Here is a 25,565-nt window from a genome sequence, read left to right as displayed (position 1 = left end):
TGGCGTTGAAAATGCTGACCTCTCCTTGGCCCCCTCAGTTAAGGCAATCAGCCAGTACCCTGAAGTCAAATCAAAGCTGCTGAGGTACCGGGCAGCTCCCAACCGATCCACAAGCTCATCAGCTCTGGGGATGGGGTGTGCGTCAGTTTTGGTGACCGCATTGAGCCCCCGGTAATCCACGCAGAAACGGAGTTCTGGAGGGCCACCGGGCGTATCAGCTTTCTTAGGCACTAAGACCACTGGGCTATCCCAGGGGCTGCTGGAGGGCTCAATTACCCCTAGCGCCAACATCTTGGAAACGTCTTTCTTGATGCTGACTCTGACCTTGTCAGCCACCCTGTAACACTTTTGCTTCACAGGCAGACTATCTCCAGTGTCCACATCGTGAACGCACCAGTTGGTGACACCTGGGGTCAGGGAGAACAGGGAGGCGAACTGACCCAAGACCTGGCGACAGTCCCTCTGCTGCTCTGGGGTCAGGGTGGGAGAGAGGACCACACCATCCACTGACCCATCTTGCTCCTTGGCTGCCAGGAGGTCAGGGAGAGGCTCACTATCCTCTTCCCCCTCCAGCATCTGTAGCCATGAGCATAGTCACTTCAGACCTCTCAAATTGGGGTTTGAGGCGGTTCACGTGCAACACTCTCAGGGGCTGCCTGGGAGTCTTCATGTTAACCAGGTAGGTAACTTCGCTCTTGCGCTCTACCACCTCATATGGCCCGGTCCACTTGTCACGGAGCGCACAAGGCTCCACCGGTGCCATCACCCACACTTTCTGACCAGGGTGGAACTCAACCAGAGTGGTATTCTGGTCGTACCATCTTTTCATCTCCTCCTGGCTAGCCTCCAGGTTCTCTTGAGCGAGCTTCCTGAAGCGCTTTGTCTGGTTGCGGATGGCCAGCACATAGCTGAACACATCCTGGGGGGTTTTCCCACGGGATTTCTCCCACCCCTCTTTCACCAGAGTGAGAGGTCCTCTGACTGGGTGGCCATACAGTAACTCAAAGGGACTGAACCCTAAGGATTTCTGAGTCGCCTCCCTGTAGGCAAACAACAGGCATGGTAACAAGACGTCCAACTTCCGTCTCATTGGTTCTTCTAGGCCCATAATCATGCATTTTAGGGTGCGGTTGAACCTTTCAACCAACCCAGTTCCTTGAGGGTGGTAAGGAGTGGTGAACTTGTATGTCACCCCACACTCCTCCCACAGAGACATCATGTACCTAGAGATGAAGTTTCTCCCCCGGTCGGAGACCACCTCTCTGGGGAACCCCACTCGGGAAAAGATCCCCATCAATGCACGGCCCACCACGGGGGCTGTGATTGTCCTGAGAGAGATTGCTTCCGGGTGGCATGGTCCACCAAGACTAGGATAAACCTGTTGCCTAAGGCGGTCTTGGGGTCCAGGGGACCCACGATGTCGATGCCCACCCGCTCAAAAGGGGTGCTCACCACAGGAAAGGGTTGGAGGGGTGCCACACACTTCCCTCCGCTCTTTCCACTGGCCTGCCAAGTCTTTCAAAAGGCACCGACGTGCTTCTTCATCTGGGGCCAGTAAAAGTGGGTGACAAGCCTGTGATAGGTCTTGTCTTGCCCCAGATGTCCTGCGAGAGGCACGTCATGAGCCAGACCCAGTAGGAAGTTCCTGAAGCGCTCGGGTACCACCAGCACACGGGCTGCACCGGGCTCAGCGAACTTAGGCTCACTATAAAGTAAATCATCCTCCCAGTAAATCAAATGTTCTTTGAACCCTAGGCCTGCTGCCTGGTCCGCAGCCTGCTGCCGCACACCAATGAGAGAAGGGCACTCCTGAGCTTGGCAGAACTCAGCCCTGGAGGGACCACCCTCTTGCTGCCAATGGGTCAGCTCAGGCAATTCCCCCAGTTCGGCCACCTGCTCCCCTGTAGGTTCCAGGGCATCCCCCTCAGGTTCTGCTTCCTCCTGGACCGTGGGAACGGCGGGGGTTGGTTTCCCGCGTCCTCTGCCCCTTCCTCTCTTGGCAGGTCCCTGGGCCATTGTTCCAGGCTCCAGTTCTGCTGATCACCCCTACTAGCTGCCATTGCACGTGTGGTCACACAGATCCACGCAGGCAAGCCCAACATCTCCAAATGAGTTCTGTGCTCCACATCCTTCCATGGAGAGCGCTCCAGGTTGTTACCTAATAGACAGTCTACAGGCAAGGCATCACTGACAACCACCTCCAAAAGACCGGAGACTCCCTCCCATTCAAAGGGAACACGTGCCAACTTGCAGAGGCGCACTGAACTGTCAGCTGCCATCACAGGACGGAGTACATTGGGAATGATCTGCTCTTCAGACATCCACTGACACCTGACAGTTGTCACGCTGGCCCTTGAGTCTCTCAGAGCCTCTATCTCTTTTCCATTGATGGTCACCTTCTGCCCGTATTTTTTAGTGTTAGCGGGCAGCAAGGTTTCCTGGACCATCTCTTGGTCCCCTAAAGAGACAAGGGTCATCACTGCTAACCCCTCCTCCCCACTGGAAACCAAATCACCTCCCAAAACTACACTGGCTAACCCTGGGGTTGGAGCACCAGTGGGTGCTGGAGGTTTGTTGGGACATTTAGGGGCAATGTGCCCCACCTCTCTACATGCATAGCAAGTAGGCTGAGCTCTGTTGTCCTGCCTGCCCTTATGGGGCCAAGGCTTTTTAGGCTTGGGGGTTGGGACTCCTCATTGGAACTAGTTTGGGGCCCTTTAGAGGACTCCTTACTGTTACCCTTGTCTTCCCCACCCTTCTGCTGGGGACCCTGTCCACCCTTGGCTGTGGTACTTACCACCCCCCTGTGGACCCTGGTGCTAGTCCAGCGGTCTGCCTCCTTAGCAAGCTCACTGGGATCAGTTAACTTACTGTCTAAAAGATGCTGGCGCAGCTCTGGAACACATAGACTACTCAAGTGCTCCCAACTAATCAAGTGACACAACCCCACATAATCAGTTACTTTGCTGCCCTTTATCCAACCTTCCAGTGCACGCGTGTACATACTCACACACTCCACCTAAGTACTAGAATCAAGTTTCTTGAAGTTCCTAAACTTCTGGCGGTACTGTTCTGGAGTAAGCCCATACCTGAGGCATAAAGCCTCCTTCATAGTGGGGTAGGTTAAGGTACCTGCTGCTTCTAAGGGTGCCAAGACATCCCTCCCAGAGGCCTCAAAATGCTTCCACAAACCTGCCCCCCAACTCTTCTCAGGCACTTCATTCATCTTTAAGGCAAGCTCATAGGATCTAAACCACGCATAGATATCCTCACCCCTCTGATAATTCTGCACCAAATCTTTGGGTATGTCTACCTTACCCGCCTGCACTGGCTGTACGCTGCCACCATTAGAACTGGACTCCCCTTGTTTAGCTTTAAGGTCCAGCTCCCTCAGACTCAACTCATGAGCCAACTGGAGTTTCTTCTCCTCCAAAGCGAGAGCATTTCTTCTCTCCTCCGCCTTCTTCCCACTGTCAAGGCGAAACTTTCTCTCTTCTGCTTGGGTCTTGAGTTTAAAAAGCTCAATCTCATGGGCCCTAGCCCTCTGATTTTCCTCCAGCTCCTCTGGAGAAAGACCCCTACTGGAATGGTTGCTGCCAGCCCTAGAAGCTGGCCTATTCACTGGTAAATCCTGGGATTCAAAACCCATCACCTGTGCATCCCTCTCTCCAGTAACATCCTCTGAATCAACATGTTTGGCCTCCCACCAGGCCCTTAGAGCTTTCTGTAGCTCTTCCTTGTTTGCGCTGCCCTTCACTGGGCATCCAAGCTGTTTGCAGAATTGCTTCAGCTGCTCCTTCTTATATGTGAGCAACTCCTGAATTTCAAATTCCAATTCTACTCCTTCGCTTGCTGCTTGCTGAGACATGATGCTTCCTAGGCCTTCCAAAAATAGGTCTCACCAGAAAAAGAAATTAGGTGCAAACTGTGGCTGCAGAACTAGACTAGTGGTGTACACAAAATCACTGCAGGTCAAGTGCAAATACTTAGTTCAAAATCCTCACCGCTGTCCAACAATGTTCGAACTGGGGGTCTCTAATTGGCAGAGGTAAGTACCTTTGACCAAGTAGGGACCCTCACTTCTAGTCAGGGTAGAAGGATACACACAGTAGATAACCCCTGCTCTCCCCCTAGGTAGCTTGGCACGAGCAGACAGGCTTACCCCCAAGGCAATGTGTTAAAGTATTTGCACTCAATCACCACGATAATTACACAGTACTCCACAAAGGTAGACCACACAGGTAAGTATATCAAACAATATAGCTTTATCTAGTTTCAGCAATAATAAGGCAGTTACAGTATGATTGCACGTTCTATTGGTTTCTCTTAATATCTCTCTGATATTTATCTCACTTCTAGGAAGGTTCCACGCATTTGAAAAAGCAGTCTCAGTCTCTTAAAATTATCACTAAAATAATAACGCTGTGTTGTAGGCCCAAAGTCAGCTCTTCGCTGGCTTTCCACAAGCCCTACTAGGGCGCCTCACCGTGTTGCTTCGTTTAGGGACAGCCTCGGCGGGGGAGGAGCCTTCTACAATGCCCCGGCCGGTCCAGTCAGCTCTCCGCCCGCTCTCGACAATCCAGCGAGCGGCGGGGAGCTAACCTGGCACTTCGATGCTGGGACGGCAGGCCGGGGGCGTTAAATACTCGCGTTGCTCTCTCGGTTAGGACAGGTCACTCTTCCGCCTCAAGCGCGGCTCCGTTCCGCGAGGCTTCAGGGGGACAGACCAATGAGGTCACGGCTCCACAGACGAGCCCCTGCAGACACCCGGGAGTCAGCCAATGGCAGCGCGGCTCCCGGGACAAGCCCCAGATGATGCTGAGCCGGCAGCCAATCAGTGTGCGGCCTCGGCGATGATGCGGCGGCGCTGGGCCTATCCCAGCGCGGCGTTCACTGAGGGGCTCGTTTCCTTTAGCCAATGGGAGCGCGGCGGCTTCGATCTCCGTCGCCGTGGCTCCGGCCAGGGAAGGCGAACTTCTCGGGATGTTTCTGGCCCCGGGCAGCGGCGATGAAAAGGCGGCAAGTGATTTTTGGGCCACAGGTCGTGACTAGACCGCCCACAAGGCCACCAGCTCGCTGGGGATGATTCTTGACGCAGGGAGGCACCACGAGCCTCCGATCACCCTCGAATATGTGTCGATGAGCACATCGATCTTCTCCCACGGCCAGCAGTTAGGAACACGCGCTGAGGGCAAACACGGCGCGATCTTCACAGCAATTTGGCAATGCTTGGGAACCTTTTAACCCTGGGTTCCAGGACAGGAGGCCAGCTCTTCTCAGGCCCTTGGAGATTCAGTTAGAAGACACAGCACACAGCAAAGTCTTTGCAGGTCAAGCAGGTAGGGGCACAGCACACAGCAAAGCCCTTCTTCTCTCCTTCAGTTGGATAGCAGGATAGGTCAGCCCTTAGAGCACACAGCAAGGCAGTCTTCCTTCAGCAGTCCTTCTTCTGGCAGAGGTTCCTCTTGATTGTAGAATCTGATTTTTTGTTGTCAGGGGTCCTTCTCTTATACCCCTAAAAGTCTTTGAAGTCTTTGTGCAAGTGGGCCCTGAGCCCGGTCTAAACCAGTTCTGGGTGTTGCTGGAGCACTGGGGCTTCCTGGCTTCCTTCTTCCTTTCAGTGTGAGGGGCAGAGGTGACAGTCACCCAGTGGGAGGTGGAGCCAGCATTGTGGCAGGCAGGCACAGCCCTAGTCACTCCCAGGTGCCATCTCCTCCCACCACTCTAGTTGCAGATGCAGTCATTCAAGCACGGGCTGACTCAGACAACCCCCCGGGGGCTCCCCAGCCCCTGTCACCCTCAAACCAGACAATCAATCCACAAGCAGGCCCAGGCACACAGAAGGGTTAGACAAGAGAACAGCCACTTTCTAAAAGTACTGTTCTCAAACACAGAATTTAAAAACAACCTTTCCTAAAAGATGTGTTATTAAATTCTGAGTTCAGGGATATCAATCACTTATGTCCCATCTTGTTCCTATGAGAAGATAGGCTGGTATCCATTGGGACCAGCCTCCCCCATGTTAGTCTATGGAGCAAGATAACCTTGCAGCAGTGAGCACACAAAATGGCTGCTGCTCACTACCAGAGCATGTTACCTGCACTAGTACATGCTCTACCTTTCCTATACACTGCACCCTGTCCAGGGGGTACCTTGAGCCTTTCATAGGGGTGACCAATGTGTACATAAAGGGAAGGGTTAGGCCCAGCCAGCTGGGACACTGGCCAGGAGGACATGGCAGTTCACTGACTGCACACAGGCACTGCGGTGGCAGGCCTGAGATACCATTTTAGGGCTACTTATGTGGATGGTGCAATCAGCGCTGCAGGCCCACTAGTAGCATCTGTCATCACCAGCCCTGGCACGCACAGTGCACTTTACTAGGGACTTCATGGTGATACAAATATGCCAATCAGGTATACCCAATCAATATGATAATTTACATAGGGAGCACTTACACTCTGGCACTGATCAGCAGTGGCAGAGTGTCCAAAGCATCTAAACCAGCAAAAACGAAATCCAGCACAGCATCAAAAATACAGGAGGCAGAGGCAAAAAGATAGGGGAAAGCCACGCCAAGGGTGTCAGGTTTAACAGGACTGCTAATAAAAGATGGAAGAAATCCATTCTGAACCGGATTAGTAAAAATCGCTTGTAAGCTGATAACGGCCATAATAGATATGCTTCCAGGTCTAAGGATGTTTTAAACATCATATATTTACGGACACTGGGCTTCAGCAGTTCTTTCTCCTCTCTTTCCAACATTTTACGTTGGGTAAAGGAGTATTTGACGAGCGCCACATCTTTTTTAGTGATACAATCAGGTTTTAGGAACAAGTCCAAACGACCCAACTCACTAAAACATGTTTTAAGATATTTCAACCAAGGAATGTTAGTCATATAATCTAAACTCATGATCTCTTTCAGAAGACTGTGTGTGAGACCAAGATGCTTGTTAAGCCAACATTGTAGCCAGAAGGTTAGGGGACGCAAAGCCAAAGTGTCACAGATAAAAGGCGTACCACTTTCTTCATGCACTAGTAGGTTTGCAGTCCCCTTTGGGACACTCAATAACTGTTTTGAAAAATTGTTTTCTATGACCTGAAGTCCCTCAGAGTATCCCCACAAATCACTCCCGTAACTGGCTATAGAGATACTCTTGGCTCGGTAGATCTTTAGCATCGCGGCCACAGGGCGATTACCCATTTTGGCGGCAAAGCAAAATAGCGCAGCATTGGCACTGGTGGCCTCTCCCTTTTTCTTGTTTAAGAGAGCAGCTCAGTTGAGCCGGTGATCTAATAGGACACCCAGATAAGAAAAGGTTGTGCATGTAGGCACACTAACTCCATTCACCCTGAAGGAATACTGTCTTTGTGGGCGCAACCCGACCTGCATCACATAACATTTAGAATTGTTTACAGACAGCTCTCGACTAGCCATAAACCCATGGAAAGTATCAAGTAGGTTTTGTAACCCCTTTTGGGTACGGGCCAGGAGGACTGCATCGTCTGCATATAGCAGAACGGGCAGACCCTGCCGGCCCATGTATGGGTAGTCAGCCCCAGTTTCTAACAGTGATCCTTCTAGGTCATTTATATAAAGGTTAAAAAGGAACAGTGCCAAGATGCACCCCTGTCGGACCCCCCTTTCAGTGTTAAAATTCCTAGTTACCTTGAGGTCTATTGTGTATCTGATATTTGCCTTAGTTTCTCTATGCAAATCCATCAAAAAGTCCACCAACATTTGCTCTACTCCCATGGCCCCCATGGATTGCCACAACTTTCCCCGATTGACGCAGTCAAAGGCGGATGAAAGATCCATGAAGGCCATGTAGATGGTACGTGAGCGAGCAATGGTGTACTTTCCTAGGATTAGATAGAGATTTAGGCATTGCGCCATAGTCGAGTGGCCAGGGCGGAACCCATACTGGATATCCGAGATGATCATATTCTCCTCCGCCCATGCAATCAATCTCCTTAATATGACACCCCCTATAACCTTTACAACTGAGTCAATCAAGGATATTGGCCTGTAATTCATAGTGCAATTACGGTCTCCCTTTTTAAATACTGGCACAATTGTTGAGACTCCCCAAGTTAGTGGGCATCCATCTTTGGCCGCTGTGTTACCCACCGCAGCCAGGATCCGGGCCCAGAAAGAGGGGCTTGATTTAAAAAGGTCCGGTGGGATACCGTCTGGGCCTTCTTATTTGTTAGATTATTGATGCCCTCCTCCATTTCGTTCACTGAAAACACGACTACATCCTTGCCTGAAGATCCACAAGGTAGGTGTGACAGGGTGGATGTGCTTTTAAAAATGTTAGAAAAGTGAGACACCCATTCGTCCTCTGTTATGTTGGTGCCCACTTCTTTAGCCTCTCCCGTTAGGAAAGGTGATCGATTAATAACGCTTCAGAATCTGGAGCTCCTAGAGAGGGTCAGCAGGTGTAAAAGCTCCCTCCATATCGCTTCTTTCATTTCCGATTTCCGGGTGGCCAGGACTTTTTTGTAATTTTTCCAAAGTATGCCGATCTTGAATCTGTCCCTAGGTGTTTCTTTCAAGCCTGCCTTAAGATCTCTTGTGGCTTTGGAGCATAAATGACAAAACCATTTGGGGTTACTAGCCACCCTAGGTCTCCCTTGGGCAGATAACAAACGTCCTACTTTGTAGGCAATCCCTTCGAAGGCTTTAAGAATTCCAGTGGCAGTTGATTCTTTATGGAGGCAACAAGAAAGTTCTTCGTGAAAAAGGGACGGGATTACTTGGTTCCATTTTATCCGCCGCCCACCATCAGTTGGCTGCAACGTGTTGGTACCTGACACTAAACCCTTTTTCTTCAGAATGCTCCCACCAGGGTCAAACAGACTGGGTTGTGATCACTGTGAATACTTGGGACTATTGAGAAACCCTGGAGAAGGGATAAAGTAGTTCTGGAGAGCAGTATATGATCTATAAAAGATCCCTGTCCTCCACCTTTAAATGTTGGATCCTTATGTTTACTTAACGGGGGAGCATAACTCATCGCGGAGGACAGGTCATGCTCATTAAGCATGTTGTTAAGAACGTTTCCCTGTTTAGTATGCTCAAAGTGAAGTCCCAATATCAACGGACAACCCAATGTCCCTATGGCATTAGACTTGGGGTCGCCGCACAAATGCACGTTAAAGTCTCCTGCAATCATCAGGTTCTTCCTAAGAGGGCCACAGCTCTGATCAACAAAGTGATTCAACTTGGTGATCTCACACCCCTCTTTAGTATGGGTGGTGTTATAAAAGTTTATCACATAAAGGCTACTGTCTTTTTGCCCCAAAGAGATAGCCTGTATATTTCTGTTGTTGGAAGGTATAGCCCTGATGCTGCATCTTAAAGCCAGCGAGGTAAAAATATCCAGATCTCCCGACGCTCTACCGCTACTTGCTCGAATCACTGGGACAAAGAAAGCTCTATACCCCACCAGAGAAATGTTGCAGTTGACAAGCCACGTCTCCGGAGACTTATTATCGAGAAGTGGCTGACAAACTGCACCCATAAGGGGTCCAGAACCTTCCCCGCCAACCCCGCGATATTCCAGGATAGTATGTTGTGCTCCATGGTATACTCCTTTATGCTCAAGGGATCATCTAGATGCTCCCCAGGGGGAACAGCCAATATATTTTCAGTGCAATTATCTTCCCCGTGCCCTACTTTTAAGGTGGAAGCAAGTGTTTCCAAATTTGGCTCCACAAGTGGCAACTCTGACACTGGACTTTCTTCAGAGAAGTGCCAGTCAGAGGGTAAATTACTACAATTTTGTGGGGCTAAAATGTCTTGTTTCCCTCGCAGTCAATCGCAGTCATTAAGGTCAGAGAGAGCAGCATATCTATTTGGGCCCGCTGGAAGCGGAGAGTAGCCGTATCCACCCCCTGTGTGGTCCCCATGTTGCCTCAGGAATAGGGGACCCGTCCTGGGTTGACCTCTGTAGTAGAGTGGCCTAACATGCTGACCCCCATTCCGGTTATCCAAGTTGCCTCGGGTCACTGTCCTATAAAAGAAACCCAATGGTAATACCTCTATACCTTGGGCCCTGAATACTGTTCCCAACTTCACCTCCCTGAATATCCTTTCTACTGGCGCAGGACTGTTAATGTTTATCACTATGCAGTCTCCATTTCTCGATTTTCTAGAACTACCCAACCATGAGACTCGACGAGCCATGATTACATTGTGCGCAGCCATGTGTCCCTTAACTGTATTACGAGACAACCAATGGGTTACCTTGTTTTTGAGTTGACTATATTCCTCTTTGACTCCCTCAGGAAGGGGTGGTACATTTCCCAGTACAATCACCAATGGGGTAGATTGAGGGGGTAGGTCGATAACGGGGAGGTTTCCCACCCAGCCAGTAGTCTTGTCTATATTTAGATTTCCCTCAACCTGTGTGTGTGATGTAGTATTATCTTTCCCGTATTTTTTGTTGAACCCCTCAGCACGATCTTTTCCAATATCTCCCGGTGTTTTGTGTCTCTTAACACCTGTGCTATGTTTCCGGTTAGTTGAGTTGCCTTGCTCCTCATCTACGCTAATTGGAAATGTGTGGGGCATAGGGGGTGGACTTTTATTAGACTCTGTAAGTTTTCTGGGATATGAGACAGGGCCGCTGATATTCATGCAAGTTGACAGGCTTTCCAGTTTATGGGTGTTATCTAGGGTAGCCTATTGTAGCTTTCCTAGGATCTCGTTTATTACCTTGAGTCTCTCTACAAGTGGGAGCATAAATGACTTTAATAACTGCTCCATTTGATTAACAAGTCCTTCGTCAGTATATGATACAGGTATAGAGCGTTTAAGTGGCTGTAGGGTGGCATTGGGGATAGCTTTTGAGAGTACACTCTGCTGGACATTGGGGGCATTAGCAGCTGAAAAATTTACAGAGGGGGTAATTTTACCTCAATATTGGCTGTTTTGGATACCTTTGGACGTCTGCCCTTTTGTCGTCCCCCCCTTTCTTTTCCCGAGTTGTTTGGGGCTTGTAGATGGAATATTTAATGAAGGGTCGATTCGGGCCTTTATTGGACATTTTTCTGTGTGCTCACTTTCTTCAGATGATAAGCTGCTACTTAATGTAATATTCGCAGAGGAAACAGTGTTATGCTCAGATGTACCTTTGCTCACTTCTGGCAAACTGGTCCCACTGGATCTTGTAATGTTATCCTGTTCCCCACATATGCACAGAGTCCAGGTGGTGAGTTACTTGTCTTTATTTCAATTATATATATATAGGTAAATCTCAAGCAAGAGGGCGCCGAGCGTCTAACACGACTGCTCCGGTCGCCAGCTCCGTTATCCCCGCTTTCGCGCCTCCAAACTGGCGCCTACTGCGCATGCGCGCCCTTCGCGCTCCTGTCTATGGCGTGACGCGTCATCGCGTTCACGCTCATAGACTAGAGCGCATCCTACATATCTCCCCTTTTTAACAGTAAACACATTTAACTATTCAACCACCACAAAGTAGCACAAAGTGTCCCAATGTTCTCTGGCTGGCGGCCAGGTTGCCAACTATCATTAATGTCCACCCATTTCATAGTCTCTATATCTTGAGGGCACTGTAACTGCCCGGCCACTACGGGTGTGTCTTACCGGCATGCTCTCTTCCACCTCTCTGTCTCCGCCTGGTCTCGCACCATCTCTCCAATCTCCACTCTGAGTTACTCCAGCCGGAGTGACCTCTCTGACTGCGCGCCCTGCGCCGGGAATGTCCATCTCACTGTTGTCTCCTGTTTCCTCGGGCAACACTTCATCAGCTTGCTCCAGTCGCGGCGTGCTCTCGTGGAAGTCCTTCTGTGCCTCTGTCTCTTCCAGCTTGGGCCATACAACAATCCTGTTTACTCTAGCCATGCGGTCTTGGGACCACACTCTGCCATCGCTGAGGAGAGCTGCTCTACCTCTCACCTCCTTGACTTGTAGAGGCTGACTATATTTGCTGTCGCCTTTCTTTTGAAGGGTAGGGAGTTTGACCCTAACCCACTCTCCTTCCTCCAGCTCTGTTCCTTTCACATTCCGACGTTTGTCGAAATTCGCAGCATAAATCTTCTGGGCTTTTTCCAAGTTGTGTTGGACCACCGCAGGGGACCATTTACTGGTAATGGTCTTTTCCCGCCACACAACATTGTCTCGTGTGAACGGATGCCGTCCTCTCAACACTTGAAATGGACTGTACCCCACAGCCGTGGGGGTGATCCTGTAAGACCACAGCATGCTCATTACTTCAACCTCCCAATCCTTTCCCTGCATGATGGCCGCCTGTATGGAGCCCATCAGCACGCGGTTGAACCGCTCCACCTGGCCATTGCATGCGGGATGATACACTGCCGTGTGTCTGGATTCGATACCATTCCTTCTCATGAACCTAGTCCATTTGTCCGAGACAAACTGCGGGCCATTGTCACTAAGGATGGTTTTGGGAATGCCTTCCCTTAAGAAAACTGAAGTCAGGAATCTCAAAATCGTGTCAGTGTCCATGGATTCTTGAATGTCCACCTCAGGCCATTTTGAGTACTTATCCATCACCACACACAAGTACTTGTTCACACCTTTGCTGTCCAGGACCGGTCCCAATATGTCGATTGCCACATTCTCCCAAGGTCCCTGTGGCGTGTCGAACTTCCCCATGGCCGGTCGGAGAGGCCTCAGCACTTTGTCAGCGCCCTGGCATTGGCCACACTCCCTCACTTGCCTTTCAATGTGAACGTCCATGCCTGGCCACCAATACATCTGCTTGACGCGTGCCTTGGTCTTTACAATACCTAGGTGGCCCTCATGTAGTAGAGTTAGTAATCTGGGTATCAGTGAATCCGGCGGCACAACTCTTTCGCCCCGATAGATAAACACCCCAGAGTCACTCAGGGACAGTTCTTCCCTAATTTCATAGAACCTTCGTACTCCATCAGTGAGCTTCCTTTTGTCAGGCCAGCCCGATGTTAAGTATCTCTTAATCTCCCCTTTTTCCATGTCCTCATCATAGGCGGACTCCCATTCTTGGGCACTTATCGAACTCTCATAGTCCTCCATGCTTGCCACCATCTCTTCCTTATCCAGGGCTTCCTCTGGCGCCACTTCCATCGCGGCAGCCCTGCTGAGATAATCCGCTACCCTGTTCTGTGTTCCCGGCAGATATTCGACATCGTAGGTATAATCGAGTAACTTCAGAGTCATTTTGGCTATTCTCGGGGTCGCCGTCTCATGCCCCGAGGAAGTCAAGACCTTGATGAGGGGTTTATGGTCCGTTTGCAGTTTGAATCTCGTACCCCAAACGAACTGTCTGAATCTACCTAAGGCCCAGGTGACTGCCAACATCTCTTTCTCGATTACGCTGTATCGTTGCTCCGTCGGAGACAGCGCACGGGACGCGAAGCAGATCGTCTCAGTGGCCCCATCATCTCTCACTTGAGCCAAGACCGCCCCCAAGCCCTTGTCACTGGCATCGGTGGTTACCACGGTCTGGCCCGATGGAACGAACCCTTGCAACGGAATAGCTTGACTAATGCAGGTCTTGATGGTGTCAAACTCCTCTTGCGCCTCTGCGTCCCACTCAAACTTGGTCTTGTCTCTGATGAGTTGTCGCATTCTGTATGTCCGGGTGGCAAAGTGTCTCACGAATTTACTATAATACTCGGCCATTCCCAGGAACGACCTCACCTCCTCCTTGGAGCTGGGTGCCTTCGCCTCCTTTATGGCCGTCACATTTCGTTCCTTGGGTGAAATTCCGCTCGTGCTGATCTCATGCCCCAAGTATGTCACCGAATGGGTCCCTATCTTGCACTTACTCCATTCCGCCGTTAGCCCTCTGTTCTGCAACACTTCCAGCACGCTCCGCAACTTCCTGTCGTGATCACCTTTTGACGAGCCCATCACCAAGATGTCATCCTGAAAGTATTGTACTCCAGGAATGTCCTTGAACAAGCGGTGCATCAGCTTCTGAAAAACAGCCGCTGCGGATGCCAGGCCAAAGGGCATCCTCCGGAACTGGTAGCACCCAAATGGAGTGATGAAAGCGGTGTACTTCTTGCTCGAGGGATGCAGCTCTATCTGGTAGTACGCAGACGTGAGATCGATGGTGGAAAAGTGCGTCACACCTTTGGTCTTGGCGAGCATCTCCTCGATTCTGGGAAGGGGAAACTTTTCCACGATGAGACTTTTGTTGAGCTCGCGGAGGTCAACGCAGAGCCGTACCTGCCCATTTGGCTTCTTGACCACGACCAAGGGGGATAGCCACTCTGCACTATCCACCGGCTCTATGACACCTTGCTCTTCTAGCCTCCGGAGTTCCTGTTGTACTGCTCCGCTGGTGGATATGGGAATGTTCCTGACTTTATGCACCACCGGTACTGCACCCTCCTTGAGGACCATTTTGTGAACAAACTTGTCCAGTTTTCCCACTGATCCGTCGAAAACTTTGGGGTATGCCGACTTCCAATCTTCCTCTCTCGTGAGGGGCCACTCGTCTGTCAAGAGAATCTGTTCCTTACCTCCCGGGTTGAGTATGATCCCCAGATCGCCTGCATCTCTCCACCCCAGCACTGAAGGTCCTCTCTCCGCTATATACAGGGTGCACGTGGCTGACCTCCCTCTAAATTCGAAGTTGAAGTCTCGACACCCCACCAAAGGAATGGCATTTTCCGTGTACGAGATGGGTCTGATGTCCGGTGGCCATAGGTCTGGCCCCACTACAGGCACAAAGTCTTCCTCCCATATGGACCTTTGCACGATGGTCCAAGGAGATCCTGAGTCGACGGCCACGTGTACCTTCACTCCCCCTATCAGCATGTCCGTGCGAGGCTTGTCTCTTCGCTTCCCCGTCACCTCAAGTACCTGGTCCTCGATGCACAACACCAAGTCGTCGTCATCCAAATCGTCCTCCTCGCTGACGTCGGCTGCTGCCGCTTCGACGCACTTGACCGTGGATTTCTTCCCCTTTTTGCGGCAGACTTTCTCAAAATGGCCGACCAGGCCGCAAAATGAGTATCTGGCGCGAAACGCGGGACAGCGTTTATCCTGCGCCGAATGTGCCGTGCTGCCACATCTATAACACGCAAACTTGTTGTCTGTACTAGGGCGGCCTGCCTGCTTCCCTGTCCATCTCAAGTCCTTCCTCTGATCTCCATATCCTCCCTTGGCTCTCCCAGGCTGGGGTGCATCTTCTATCTTGTTCACCATTTGCCTCGGCGCGTTCTCCCGTTTTGCTGCCTCCGCACCGCGTCGTGACATTTCAGCCTTTTTGACCATCGCCACCACTTCTTTAAGGGACGTCTCGCTCTGCGCCCACAGTTTGTCCTGGACCGACCTGCACGTGGTGTGCATAACAATTTGGTCTTTTATATATTCTTCCTGAAGCCCTCCATACTGGCACGTGATGGCCAGGCGTCGGAGCGCCGCCACGTAATCATCAATCGACTCACCAGCCTCCTGCTTCCGCTGCTGGAAATTATACCTGTCTATGGAGACACAAACCGCTGGGCGGTAGTGGCTGTCCAGGTCATCCAGGGCGTTTTTGAAGACATCTGTCTCATTCACTCCCCTCTCCTTGGGCACCAGATTCTTGAACACTCTCACCCCTTCCGGGCCCAGGTTGTGGAGCAGTAGTCTCTTCTTCCTTTCCGAGGTGAATTCCCCTTCATTCTCATCTTCGAGTGCCTCTATATAGTTTTGAAAATAATCCTTCCAGTCCTCCCATTTTAACTGCGGTTCGCCCGGTCTAGGCAGGAATGGGACTGGGGCCATCAGAGCAGACGCTTGATTTGCCATTCTGGCTTCACCTCTGGGGTCTACCCCCTGGGCACTGTGTTGACTGAGTCCACCGGATGCTCCCGCACTCTCTGCCGTGTTCCCTTGCCCTCTGGGACTGCCCGGCGTGCTATCCCTTCTGGTCTGTGTGGGGTCGTCCGTTTGCGCCCCTTCCTCTGACTTGGGGTCAATGCCCTTGGCTGCCAGGGTGCTGGCTATGCTCCCTTTTCCTAGCCCAGCACTGACCTGGTTGTTGGAGCAGGCTCAGGTGGATTTCCGTGGTTGTTTCAGCTGCTGCCACGCCCTCTGCTCATTTATTCCTGGATTTTCTGTTGCTGTGTCCTGCTGTTGTAAATATGGGGCTGTCCTGGGGGGTCAGCTCCTGACCCTGAAGTGCCTGGTGTTCGTGGTCCCAGCCTCGTCGCCAATGTAATGTTATCCTGTTCCCCACATATGCACAGAGTCCAGGTGGTGAGTTACTTGTCTTTATTTCAATTATATATATATAGGTAAATCTCAAGCAAGAGGGCGCCGAGCGTCTAACACGACTGCTCCGGTCGCCAGCTCCGTTATCCCCGCTTTCGCGCCTCCAAACTGGCGCCTACTGCGCATGCGCGCCCTTCGCGCTCCTGTCTATGGCGTGACGCGTCATCGCGTTCACGCTCATAGACTAGAGCGCATCCTACAGATCTCTGGCTATCTAAATGCTCTGGAGTTACAGCGTTCTTGATGTTACCCAATGATGACCGCTTTGAGCTAAGTAGTTCTAGTGATAGTCGCTTTTTGGTAAGGGCTATTTCACATTCTAAGACAACCGCTGCTCTGGTTATGAAGTTGTCTAGTGTCCTGGTAACGCTACCCCCTACGTTGTTCGGCACAATCTTCCTCCCCTTCTCAAGGCGAGGTGCCATGATTATTAAATCTAAGGTTACTTGATAAACACAAGACGAATACCAACAGTGAAGCAAACATACCATGTTTACGTCCTACACATACAGATACGCCTGCAATTCAATACACGTTAAGGGGGTGGCCTCCTCTGGCCTGCGACGGCCCCGCCCTTGTCCCGGGCTTAACCCGGCGCGACCCGCGCGTGATCCCGCGACGCAGGGCTCAGCTGTGATTTATGCGCCTCCGGGCGCGGTGAGGGCGGAGGCGGCTTCCGCCGCTAGGTATCCTGGGTCTTGTGGTCTCCCCGCTCCTCGCTCGCCGCGCAGCGTTGTTGTGGGCTGTTTGCGGAGGAGCCAGAAGACATTTCCTGAGCATCGAAGGATGCTGTATGGTTTTTCATTGATTTAAAACTTAGTCTATTTCTGATTTTGGCAATTATTTTGTATTTTCCATTACTGAGAGCCTTCATGGCAAATGATTTCTATGTACTTTATGCATTTGCATTTTTCTAATTACTGTATTGCACTTCAATTATTTAACAAAACGTCATCATTTTTATAAATTCTGCTGTAGAACTCGCTCTTTTTGGCCAGTACCTTTCTTAGTGGCTGCATTTTGAAATGCTGTTTGAACTTGCCTCTTGGGACAAATTGCCTCATGATTTGCAGGTAACACCATCCCGATCCTCCCAACATCTGGGCATGCCACTGAAATGAGATTTCATTGGGTTTTTTGCGCACCCGCAATGCCATTACGCCACGCTGTGCAATTACATCATGCTCGTAGGAAAGTTGTAGAGTGGGAACAACACGAATGACCAGAACTTGAGTGAATGTTATTGCAGCATTTGTAGCGCTATTTTTTGGCGCAAAATCCATTCTAAAATCCAAAATGGATACATCAATGCATTTTTAGCTAAAATATACCACTAAGAGCTGGGTTTGCATTTCATGTAATTACATATCGTTTTATGCAATTTTCCTTGTATTGGCGTACTTTTGTGAAAACCAATTATTTTGGATTTCACACACCACTACTTGTAATGGTATAAGCACAACTCTAAATGACAGGGGTGTAGATAGCATGTGATCAATAGTAGTGCATGAGACATGACATGGGAAGGACATTGTTTACTGCCTCAAAGATTGCATGCTGCATTGGTTTCACTCGGAGGGTCAACTCTGCTAACAGTCACAAGGCATGTTCAGTGTGATTTTAACTAACTAAACTAACTAGCCCGGTATTTGTAAAGCGCTTACTAATTACCCCTAAGGGTCTCAAGGCGCTGGCGTCGTCGGGGAGATTAAGCGAGCTATTGTCCAAAGTCACATGGTGCTGGGCTGAGATGCCGCCGGAGCCGGGGATCAAACTGTGTGCCCTGTGCTCTGGAGTCAGCCGGCTTGGCCGCTGCGCCACACCTCTCCCTTTTAACATACTGCACTGCCAGTGGCGTAACGAATCTTTAAGGGGCCCCCCCTGCAATGTACACAGACGGGCCCCTGCTCGCCCTGCACTCATTAACTGTGATAAACAAAACATTCCACACTGACTCTGTGTGAGCAGGGTGGATCTAGAGTTCAACATTTTCATTCTACGAGTTCAAGGTTACCAGATGCCACCTTGTCACCAAGGACGGAATTATCTCGTTCCGGAATTTGTCTTTACAATCATTTGTTCAGGGGTAGGAGTCCATTGGATTCAATGGTCTGAACCAGAACTACAGCTTCCTGAATGCATTAGTTTGAGTTACGAAAGCCTAGGTCTGCCAAATCAAATCCTTAGTGACATATGTTTGGAGAGCATGTCAAAGACTGACAAACGAGTCCGTCATTTAAGTATGGCATCTTTTTACGCCACACTGAATTATGCAGTGCCACCACCACACTTTATGTCCCGGGCCCCGAATTGTCCCTGGGACACCTCTTGTGGTGACCGCAACCCTGTACACGCCAGAAGAATCCAAGCTGGAGACCCCAAGCCATGAGCTCAGCAAGCTGTCCAACAATGTCTGTCATTCAGCAAGTGGCCCCCCCTCCTCCGAACACGTCAAGACTCTGGCATGCTCTTCTTCGCGGTCTCTTGGAACAGCTGCAAGAACGTCAGACTCTTTGAGTATTACAGACACCATCTAAGACTGACAATGCTTAAATGTGAAATACACGTAATATAGCAGAGAAGAGAATGCCTAAGATACTTGGGACTGCCTGTGTGTTACTGAAAGTGCTTCAGAGTCAGTTGCAGTCACATTATATAGGAGGACTCCTATGTTAAATATGCGGGTTATGTTACAGCGAGAAAACCTGTGAGATAAATAAGCTGACCGTACAACAGAGCATTTCATCGGAGCGGGGAGTGGCAAGCGGCGCTGTGTGCAGGTTTCGGTGGGGGTGGGGGGGGGACGATGGGTGGCGGCGGGGACGGTATGTGCAGGACGCGGGTGTGGCACTGACGGCGCGGCGGCGGGTGGCGACGGGCCAGGCGAGCATGGCGGGTCGGCGGCGGTCAGTGGGACGGACCCTGCGGGTGGAGGGAAGGAGAGTTGTGTGGTGCCGGTGCGTAAGTTACCGTACATGGGGCTGACTAAGCCGCTGGGGGCGCACCTTTCGATGGCGACGAAGGAAAAGATATGGAAGGGGGAGTACATTGACATCTTGAAGCTTCTCCACAGGGAGTTGACGTCTAAGGAGGGGTCGAAGGAGGAAGAGCACGAGTTGGCTAGGCGCCCGAAGGTGCCGCTGACGCTAGATAACTGGTCTGCAGCTTTCCTAATATACGCGAGCGTTTATTGCGAGAAGTTCCCGGACCGGTCCGTCGCGCTTTTCAAATACATGGACGTGGTGCGGCGAGCGCAGATGACGTACAGCGGGTTCGCGTGGTCACATTATGAGGAATTCCGGGCGCGCATGGCCGCGGACCAGGAGGCGCAATGGGGAGAGCTGGATTCGGATTCGTACCAGCAGACGATGGGCGGGGCCATGTTTGGCCGGACCATATACACGGCCAGCGGGCTTCCGCTGGTGCCGCCCCCCTTTGCAGCCCACTCCACCCGTGGGGGGGTGGGGCAGGGGGAATCTGGCAGCCAGCCCGGGGTCGGGGCCTGCTGGGACTTTAATAGAGGAGCGTGCGGCAGGGCGGCATGCCGTTTCCGGCACGAGTGCTCGACATGCGGGCGGTGGCACCCAGTGCTGCGCTGCTGAGGGCTTGGAGGCCCACCGGGACGGCAGACCGCGCAAGGGGGGCCCCGGTCCGGGGGGAACAGGTTGGAGGAAGGGAGGGTGGAGGGGGGGGGGGGGGGGGGCGGGAGCCGGTGCTCTGGGCAAAGGCTCATACGCCGGTTAGGTTGGGGCAGATGGAGCCATGGCTGGCGGCATATCCGCGGGCGGAGGATGCTGAGGTGCTGCGTCGAGGTTTTCGGGAGGGGTTTCGGCTGGGCTATGAGGGCCCCCGGATTGCTCACTGGGCGGACAATCTGAAGTCTGTGAACGCACACAAGGGTATTGTGAGGGAGAAGTTGTTCAAGGAGGTCAAGGAAGGGAGGATGGCGGGCCCGTTCATGGAGCCGCCGCTGCCTGGCTTGATTATCTCCCCCATTGGGGTGGTGCCCAAGAAGGAGGAAGGGCAATTCCGGCTGATACAACATCTGTCGTGGCCGGAGGGGGAGTCGGTCAATGCCTACATCTCGGCGGAATTGGCGTCGGTGACCTACTCCTCGGTGGACGTCGCGCGGAGGCTCGTTACGGCGGCAGGGAGAGGCGCTCTGATGGCAAAATGCGATGTCAAGTCGGCATTTCGACTCCTTCCGGTCCACCCGGCGGATCACCAGTTGCTGGGGATTCAGTTTGAGGGACTCATTTTTGTGGACAAGGCGCTGCCGATGGGGTGTTCCATTTCATGCTCGCTATTTGAGCGTTTCAGTTCCTTCCTGCAGTGGGTTTTTTCCAGGCGCACAGACTCGGAGTCAGTGACGCACTACCTGGATGACTTTTTCCTGGTGGGGCGGCCCGGAACGGCGGACTGCCAGCGGCTGCTGGACGGTTTGGCCGGGTTGATGGGGGATTTCGGTGTTCCCCTGGCACCAGAGAATACGTACGGTCCCAGTACGGTGTTGTCCTTTCTCGGTATTGAGCTCGACTCGGACGCCATGGAAGCACGCCTACCGGATGACAAGAAGTCGGCCATGCTGGTTTTGGTGGAGGGCATGTTGGCAAAGAGAGTGATGGTGCGGGACGTGCAGGTGCTGTTGGGGCATTTGAATTTTGCTTGTCGCGTGGTGCGGGCGGGTCTAACGTTCTGCCGGCGGTTGGGTTTGGCGTTGTCCGATTTGTCATTGCCTCATCACCATTTGCGCTTGTCGGCAGGGATGAAGGAGGATCTGTGCATGTGGCGGGCATTCCTGGAAACGTTAAATGGAGTGCCTATGGCGCCGGCGGAGGATTGGGAGTGGGACGTCACCATGTACTCGGATGCGGCGGGCGGCGGCGGTTTCGGCCTGTACTGGAATGGGAAATGGTGCGCGGAGCAGTGGCCAGCGCCATGGGAAGCGGGAGGGCGGAGCATTGCGTTTTTGGAGTTGTTCCCGTTGGTGGTGGCGGTCACAGTGTGGTCGGGTGAACTGGCGCACAAGCGGGTGTTGTTTCGGGTGGACAACATGGCGGTCGTGCAGGTGGTGAATCGGCAATCGGCCCGGGACCCGCAGGTGCTGAAGTTGATGAGGGTGTTTGTGTTACGTTGTTTGGAGAATGACATCCTGTTTCAGGCGCGCCATGTTCCAGGTGTGGACAATGACATTGCGGATGCTTTGTCTCATTCACAGTGGGAGAGGTTCCATGGGCTAGCCACGGTGGCGGAGGAGGTCAGGACGCCGGTGCCGAGAGAGATGTGGTCGGTGGGCGAGCCAGGGTCTTTCAGCTGGTGAAGAAGTCAGTGGCGGTGTCTACATGGAAGTGTCGCGGGTGACTATTGCGGACAAGTTGTCGGCGGTGGCTTTTATGGGGAAGTTGTGGTGGGGTTACTCTCCGTCGGCGGGGGAACTGGGGACCCGGTTGCTGGAAGGGTGGGCGAGGGAGAGGGGAGCGAAGGTGCGGTTGCGACGCCCCATCACGGTGGCGCTGTTGGGCACGAATCATTGGCGCGCTGCCGGAGGTGTGCAGGGACGGGGGTGAGACGGTGCGGTTCTCCACCCTGATGGCCTGGCTGTTTTTTGGAGCGTTTCGATGGTCGGAGTTGCTGGGCACGAAGGGGGAGCGGGGGGTGGTGTGGGACGATGTGGAGTTGCGAGCTCGGGAGGTGGCGGTGTGGCTGCGTCGCTCAAAAACGGACCAACGGGGGGTCGGAACTTGGGTGGTGTTGGGCCCGGGCGGTCGGGAGTGTGTGTGTCCCGCAGCGTGGGGAAGGCGGCTGATGACGAACCGGTGCGAGAAGGAGGGGGAGGTGTTTGGTCGGGGGTGACAGGGTGACGGCGGCTCAGTCGTTGTGTGTTCTGCGGCACGCCCTCCGGTACATGGGTGAGGACCCCCTAGCTTTCGGGACGCATTCCTTCCGGATCGGGGCGGCAACGGAGGCGGCGCGTAGAGGCTGGGGGAAGGAGGAGATACAGAGGCTGGGAAGGTGGAAGTCGGATTGCTATCGGACGTACGTGAGGCTGCGGGAGGCGGATGGGGTGTCGTCGATTTGAATTCCGACTTTTAATATGTGTCTCTTTGCAGGTGCTGTGGCGGGGCCGGAGGTGGCTGTTTTGAATTTATATATTGTGGGACACTTTTATCAAGCGGGCTGAGCAGGCAGAGTGGGAAAGACATCATTCACTCAATTTGGGATTGGATGCAGGACTGTATCGTTGTCACTGGAGGGGAAAAGGGGGTAGACGTTGGCATGAGCTGTTGCCTTTGTTGAATACGGTGGTCAGGGGGGGCGTTTGCCCGGATGTAGTAGTGATTCATCTGGGGGAAAACGACTTGGTGCAGTGCAAGGGGCTGGCTTTGGTAAAACAAATGATAAGGGACCTGAAGGAAATAAAACGGCAATGGGCAGGCTGTTATGTGATCTGGTCCGAGTTTATCCCCAGGAGGGTGTGGAGGGGAGCTGAGCGCCCAGGAGCTATAGACAGGGCTCGGAGAAAGATTAACCGGGAAATGAGAGACTTTTGTGCCAGGGAGGGGGTGGGGAGGATGGAGCACCCGGACTTGCACTACGGTGCAGTGTACTTTTTCAGGGAGGATGGGGTCCACCTATTTAGGTATGGCATGGAATTGTACATAGTGCAGTTGAAAGAGGCGTTGGATGGGGCGTTGGGGGTGCTCAGGTATCCCAGGAGGCTGGAGTCCTAGGGGGGGGGGGGTTCGAAAGTCGTAAGCGACTTCCGAGTGGCGCTTTCCTAAGGAATAGGGGGAAAAGCGGCCTTTATCACACTAATTTTGGCGTCTGTGTCAGTGCTTCCCCCCCCCCTCACCTCCTGGTGTGCCCCAATGGGGATTTGGGGGGGCAGCCGACCAGCGGGAGGCTTGCCCCCACGGGGATGTTTGGGGCAGCAGGAGAGGGTGGGGGGAGGAAGTTTGTGCCACGGGGGTTGCCGTAGCTGGGCTGGTTGGGCTGGTTGGGCTTCTTTTGGGCTGGGGGGCATATAAGCGGCCATTTTGTGTCACTGCACACGTTTGTGGTGCAGTGACACAGCAGTCGTGTGCTTCCCTGTAAAATTGTTGTCCCGCCCTCCCTCCCTCTGTCTTTTTCCCTAGGGGGGGGTGGGGTTCCCGGGAAGGGGGGTCCCGGGGTTTTTTGCTTAAGAGTTTTTTTCCTACGGGGCTGCGTGGAGTTTTGTTGGGCGATGGTGCACTGGAGATAGGTTTTCAGAGTTGTGGTGTCGCTGGAACAGGTGCTGTTATGTGTTGGCGCTTTCCTAAGGAATAGGGGGATATTTGATGGAGGCCTGGGGCTGTATTGGTAGGCGGGGGTTGAGGTCATTGAGGTGACTGTGGTCATTCAGTCGGTGGGTAGGGGGTAGGTGGCTGAGCGGATGTTTGCATTTCAAGTTGCAATGTTGGGGTTATTTTTAGGGGTGGGGGTGGGGGGCTGTCAGGCAGTTGTTATTTAGTGAGCAGTAGTTTTGTTCGGCAAAGGCCAGGTGGGTTGTTGTTTAGGTGCACCCGAGTCCAATAAAGCGGCCTTTATCACACTAACTTTGGTGTCTGTGTCAGTGCTTCCCCCCCCCCTCACCTCCTGGTGTGCCCCAATGTGACATTCTCCTGTGCTATTAGAGAGAGACATCAGAAGCACTGGAGCGTTAGTAAGAAAAAAGGCAGGACAAGTGTTAGTTTATTAAAGTATTACAAAGACACTACTCCATAGTTCTGCATACAGACTGTGTAGCCATTAATGGTTTCAAAGGTTGCCTATTCAAACTGTGTACTAGTAATAGCACAATCCAGAGGCATGTGTAGTAATGCAGCAATGAAGATCACTTGCAGTTTACTATGAAGACAGAAAGCCACTTGTCTCCTACACCTCAAGTTGATTTTAAGTGAAGGTCAGGGACATGTAAGGCACACACAAATCACCTGCGTTTATGCTTGCAGACTTTTAGTTCTAATTTTTGTTCTGGCAAAGCATCAAGAGAAAAAGTAACAGAAAAGCGGTAAACCCCAGACGGTATGCAGTTCCGCAGAAGCAGGACACCAAACATACTAGATGAAACTAGTTGCCAAACTTTGCCATCTAACAACAGATTCCAAAGCATGAAGTGTTCATCACACAAAATATCCTTCACATTACCTATACTACAACAAGTGTCGTATTGCATCATTGGCATAGACGGCATCGCAGAACAGCACATCGCTACTGGAAAGCCTGACATGTGAAAACGTGGCATCATTGACTGGATATCTGAAAACAGCAAAGAGAAAGACACTTAAGTAAAGCTTCGCACAAAACAAGATTTTCTTTTTTACTTTTTCATGCCTTTTAGGTGACTATGGTTATGGTTTACGAGCAGGGTGAATAAGGAGTTTCTGATCACCTATGGCCTCCTGTTGAAGAGATGAGCCATCTGGCTTTGATCTAATCTCACAGGCATGGCTTTCGAGGTAGGTCACCTTCGGGAGAAATCAGCAGAATAGATAATCCTCCTTTGAAGTCCCTATAGCTACAGCTATAGCTATAGCTTCCCCTGAAAACTCTTAGCACACATGCTCCACTGAAGTCAGACATAGGTAAAAAAACAGGACTGATGATTCCTAGCAGAGATGTAACAAAGGAATGGGTAATATGTTCCAGGTGGCTACTGGATACGGTGAATATGGGCTGAAAAGGAGACCACGAGCATTTCAAGAAGGTACTGGGACTGGTGAAAAGCTGAAAATATGTGCTAAATGCATGCTTTCCTCTTAAACAGCTGTCCGATGGATGTACCAGTCTGCAACTGAACAGCAGCCATGTGCCTCATGTCATGGAAGCCTTACTCTACCAAAAACCCATCAATACTCTTACTCTCACCCAGACATCTGCTTGAACAGTACCCTAAACATGCCATTCTTCTGTGCTCGCTCTCATCCTTACTCACTTGATGGCATGCAAACCCATCCACATTTATAATGAAAATCATGCTCCATCCAGAAACCACCCTGCTTGAAAAATAACTGCATGCCCCAGACTCCTCCTTACACGGCACTGGGATGTTTCTTTGTGTCAAGGGACCCTGCATGGGCTGCTTTAGGTCCTTATTGACAGCAATAAAAGCAGTAAGGGACGAAACAACTCCAGACTGAAGGCTGGTCTCTAGGATTTTCTTCTTCACTTCTTCAGAGGCACTCTCATCTCGTTGATCTATGTCCCTTAGTACATTCTTTGCTGCCAGTCGGTGAATTGTGAGTCTGGAGTGAAACATACATAATAAATTACTTAATTGGCCAAAGAGGCAAAACATC

General features: G+C 51.8%; 1 protein-coding gene across 1 annotated transcript in view; it reads right to left on the bottom strand.

The window, feature by feature from the left end:
- LOC144773041 (von Willebrand factor A domain-containing protein 5A-like) overlaps positions 1-25,565 on the bottom strand; it is a 584,045-nt gene that overhangs the window by 220,916 nt on the left and 337,564 nt on the right. The window contains exons 14-15 of the mRNA XM_078657811.1: positions 25,303-25,511; positions 24,415-24,525 (exon numbers count right to left, since the gene is read on the bottom strand). Of these exons, the coding sequence (XP_078513937.1) occupies positions 24,415-24,525; positions 25,303-25,511 (320 nt within the window). The remainder of the gene's footprint in view (positions 1-24,414; positions 24,526-25,302; positions 25,512-25,565) is intronic.

The sequence above is a fragment of the Lissotriton helveticus genome, chromosome 8 (genome assembly GCF_964261635.1).
Source record: "Lissotriton helveticus chromosome 8, aLisHel1.1, whole genome shotgun sequence".
NCBI lineage: Eukaryota > Metazoa > Chordata > Amphibia > Caudata > Salamandridae > Lissotriton > Lissotriton helveticus.
This window is presented reverse-complemented; position numbering and strand designations above follow the sequence as displayed.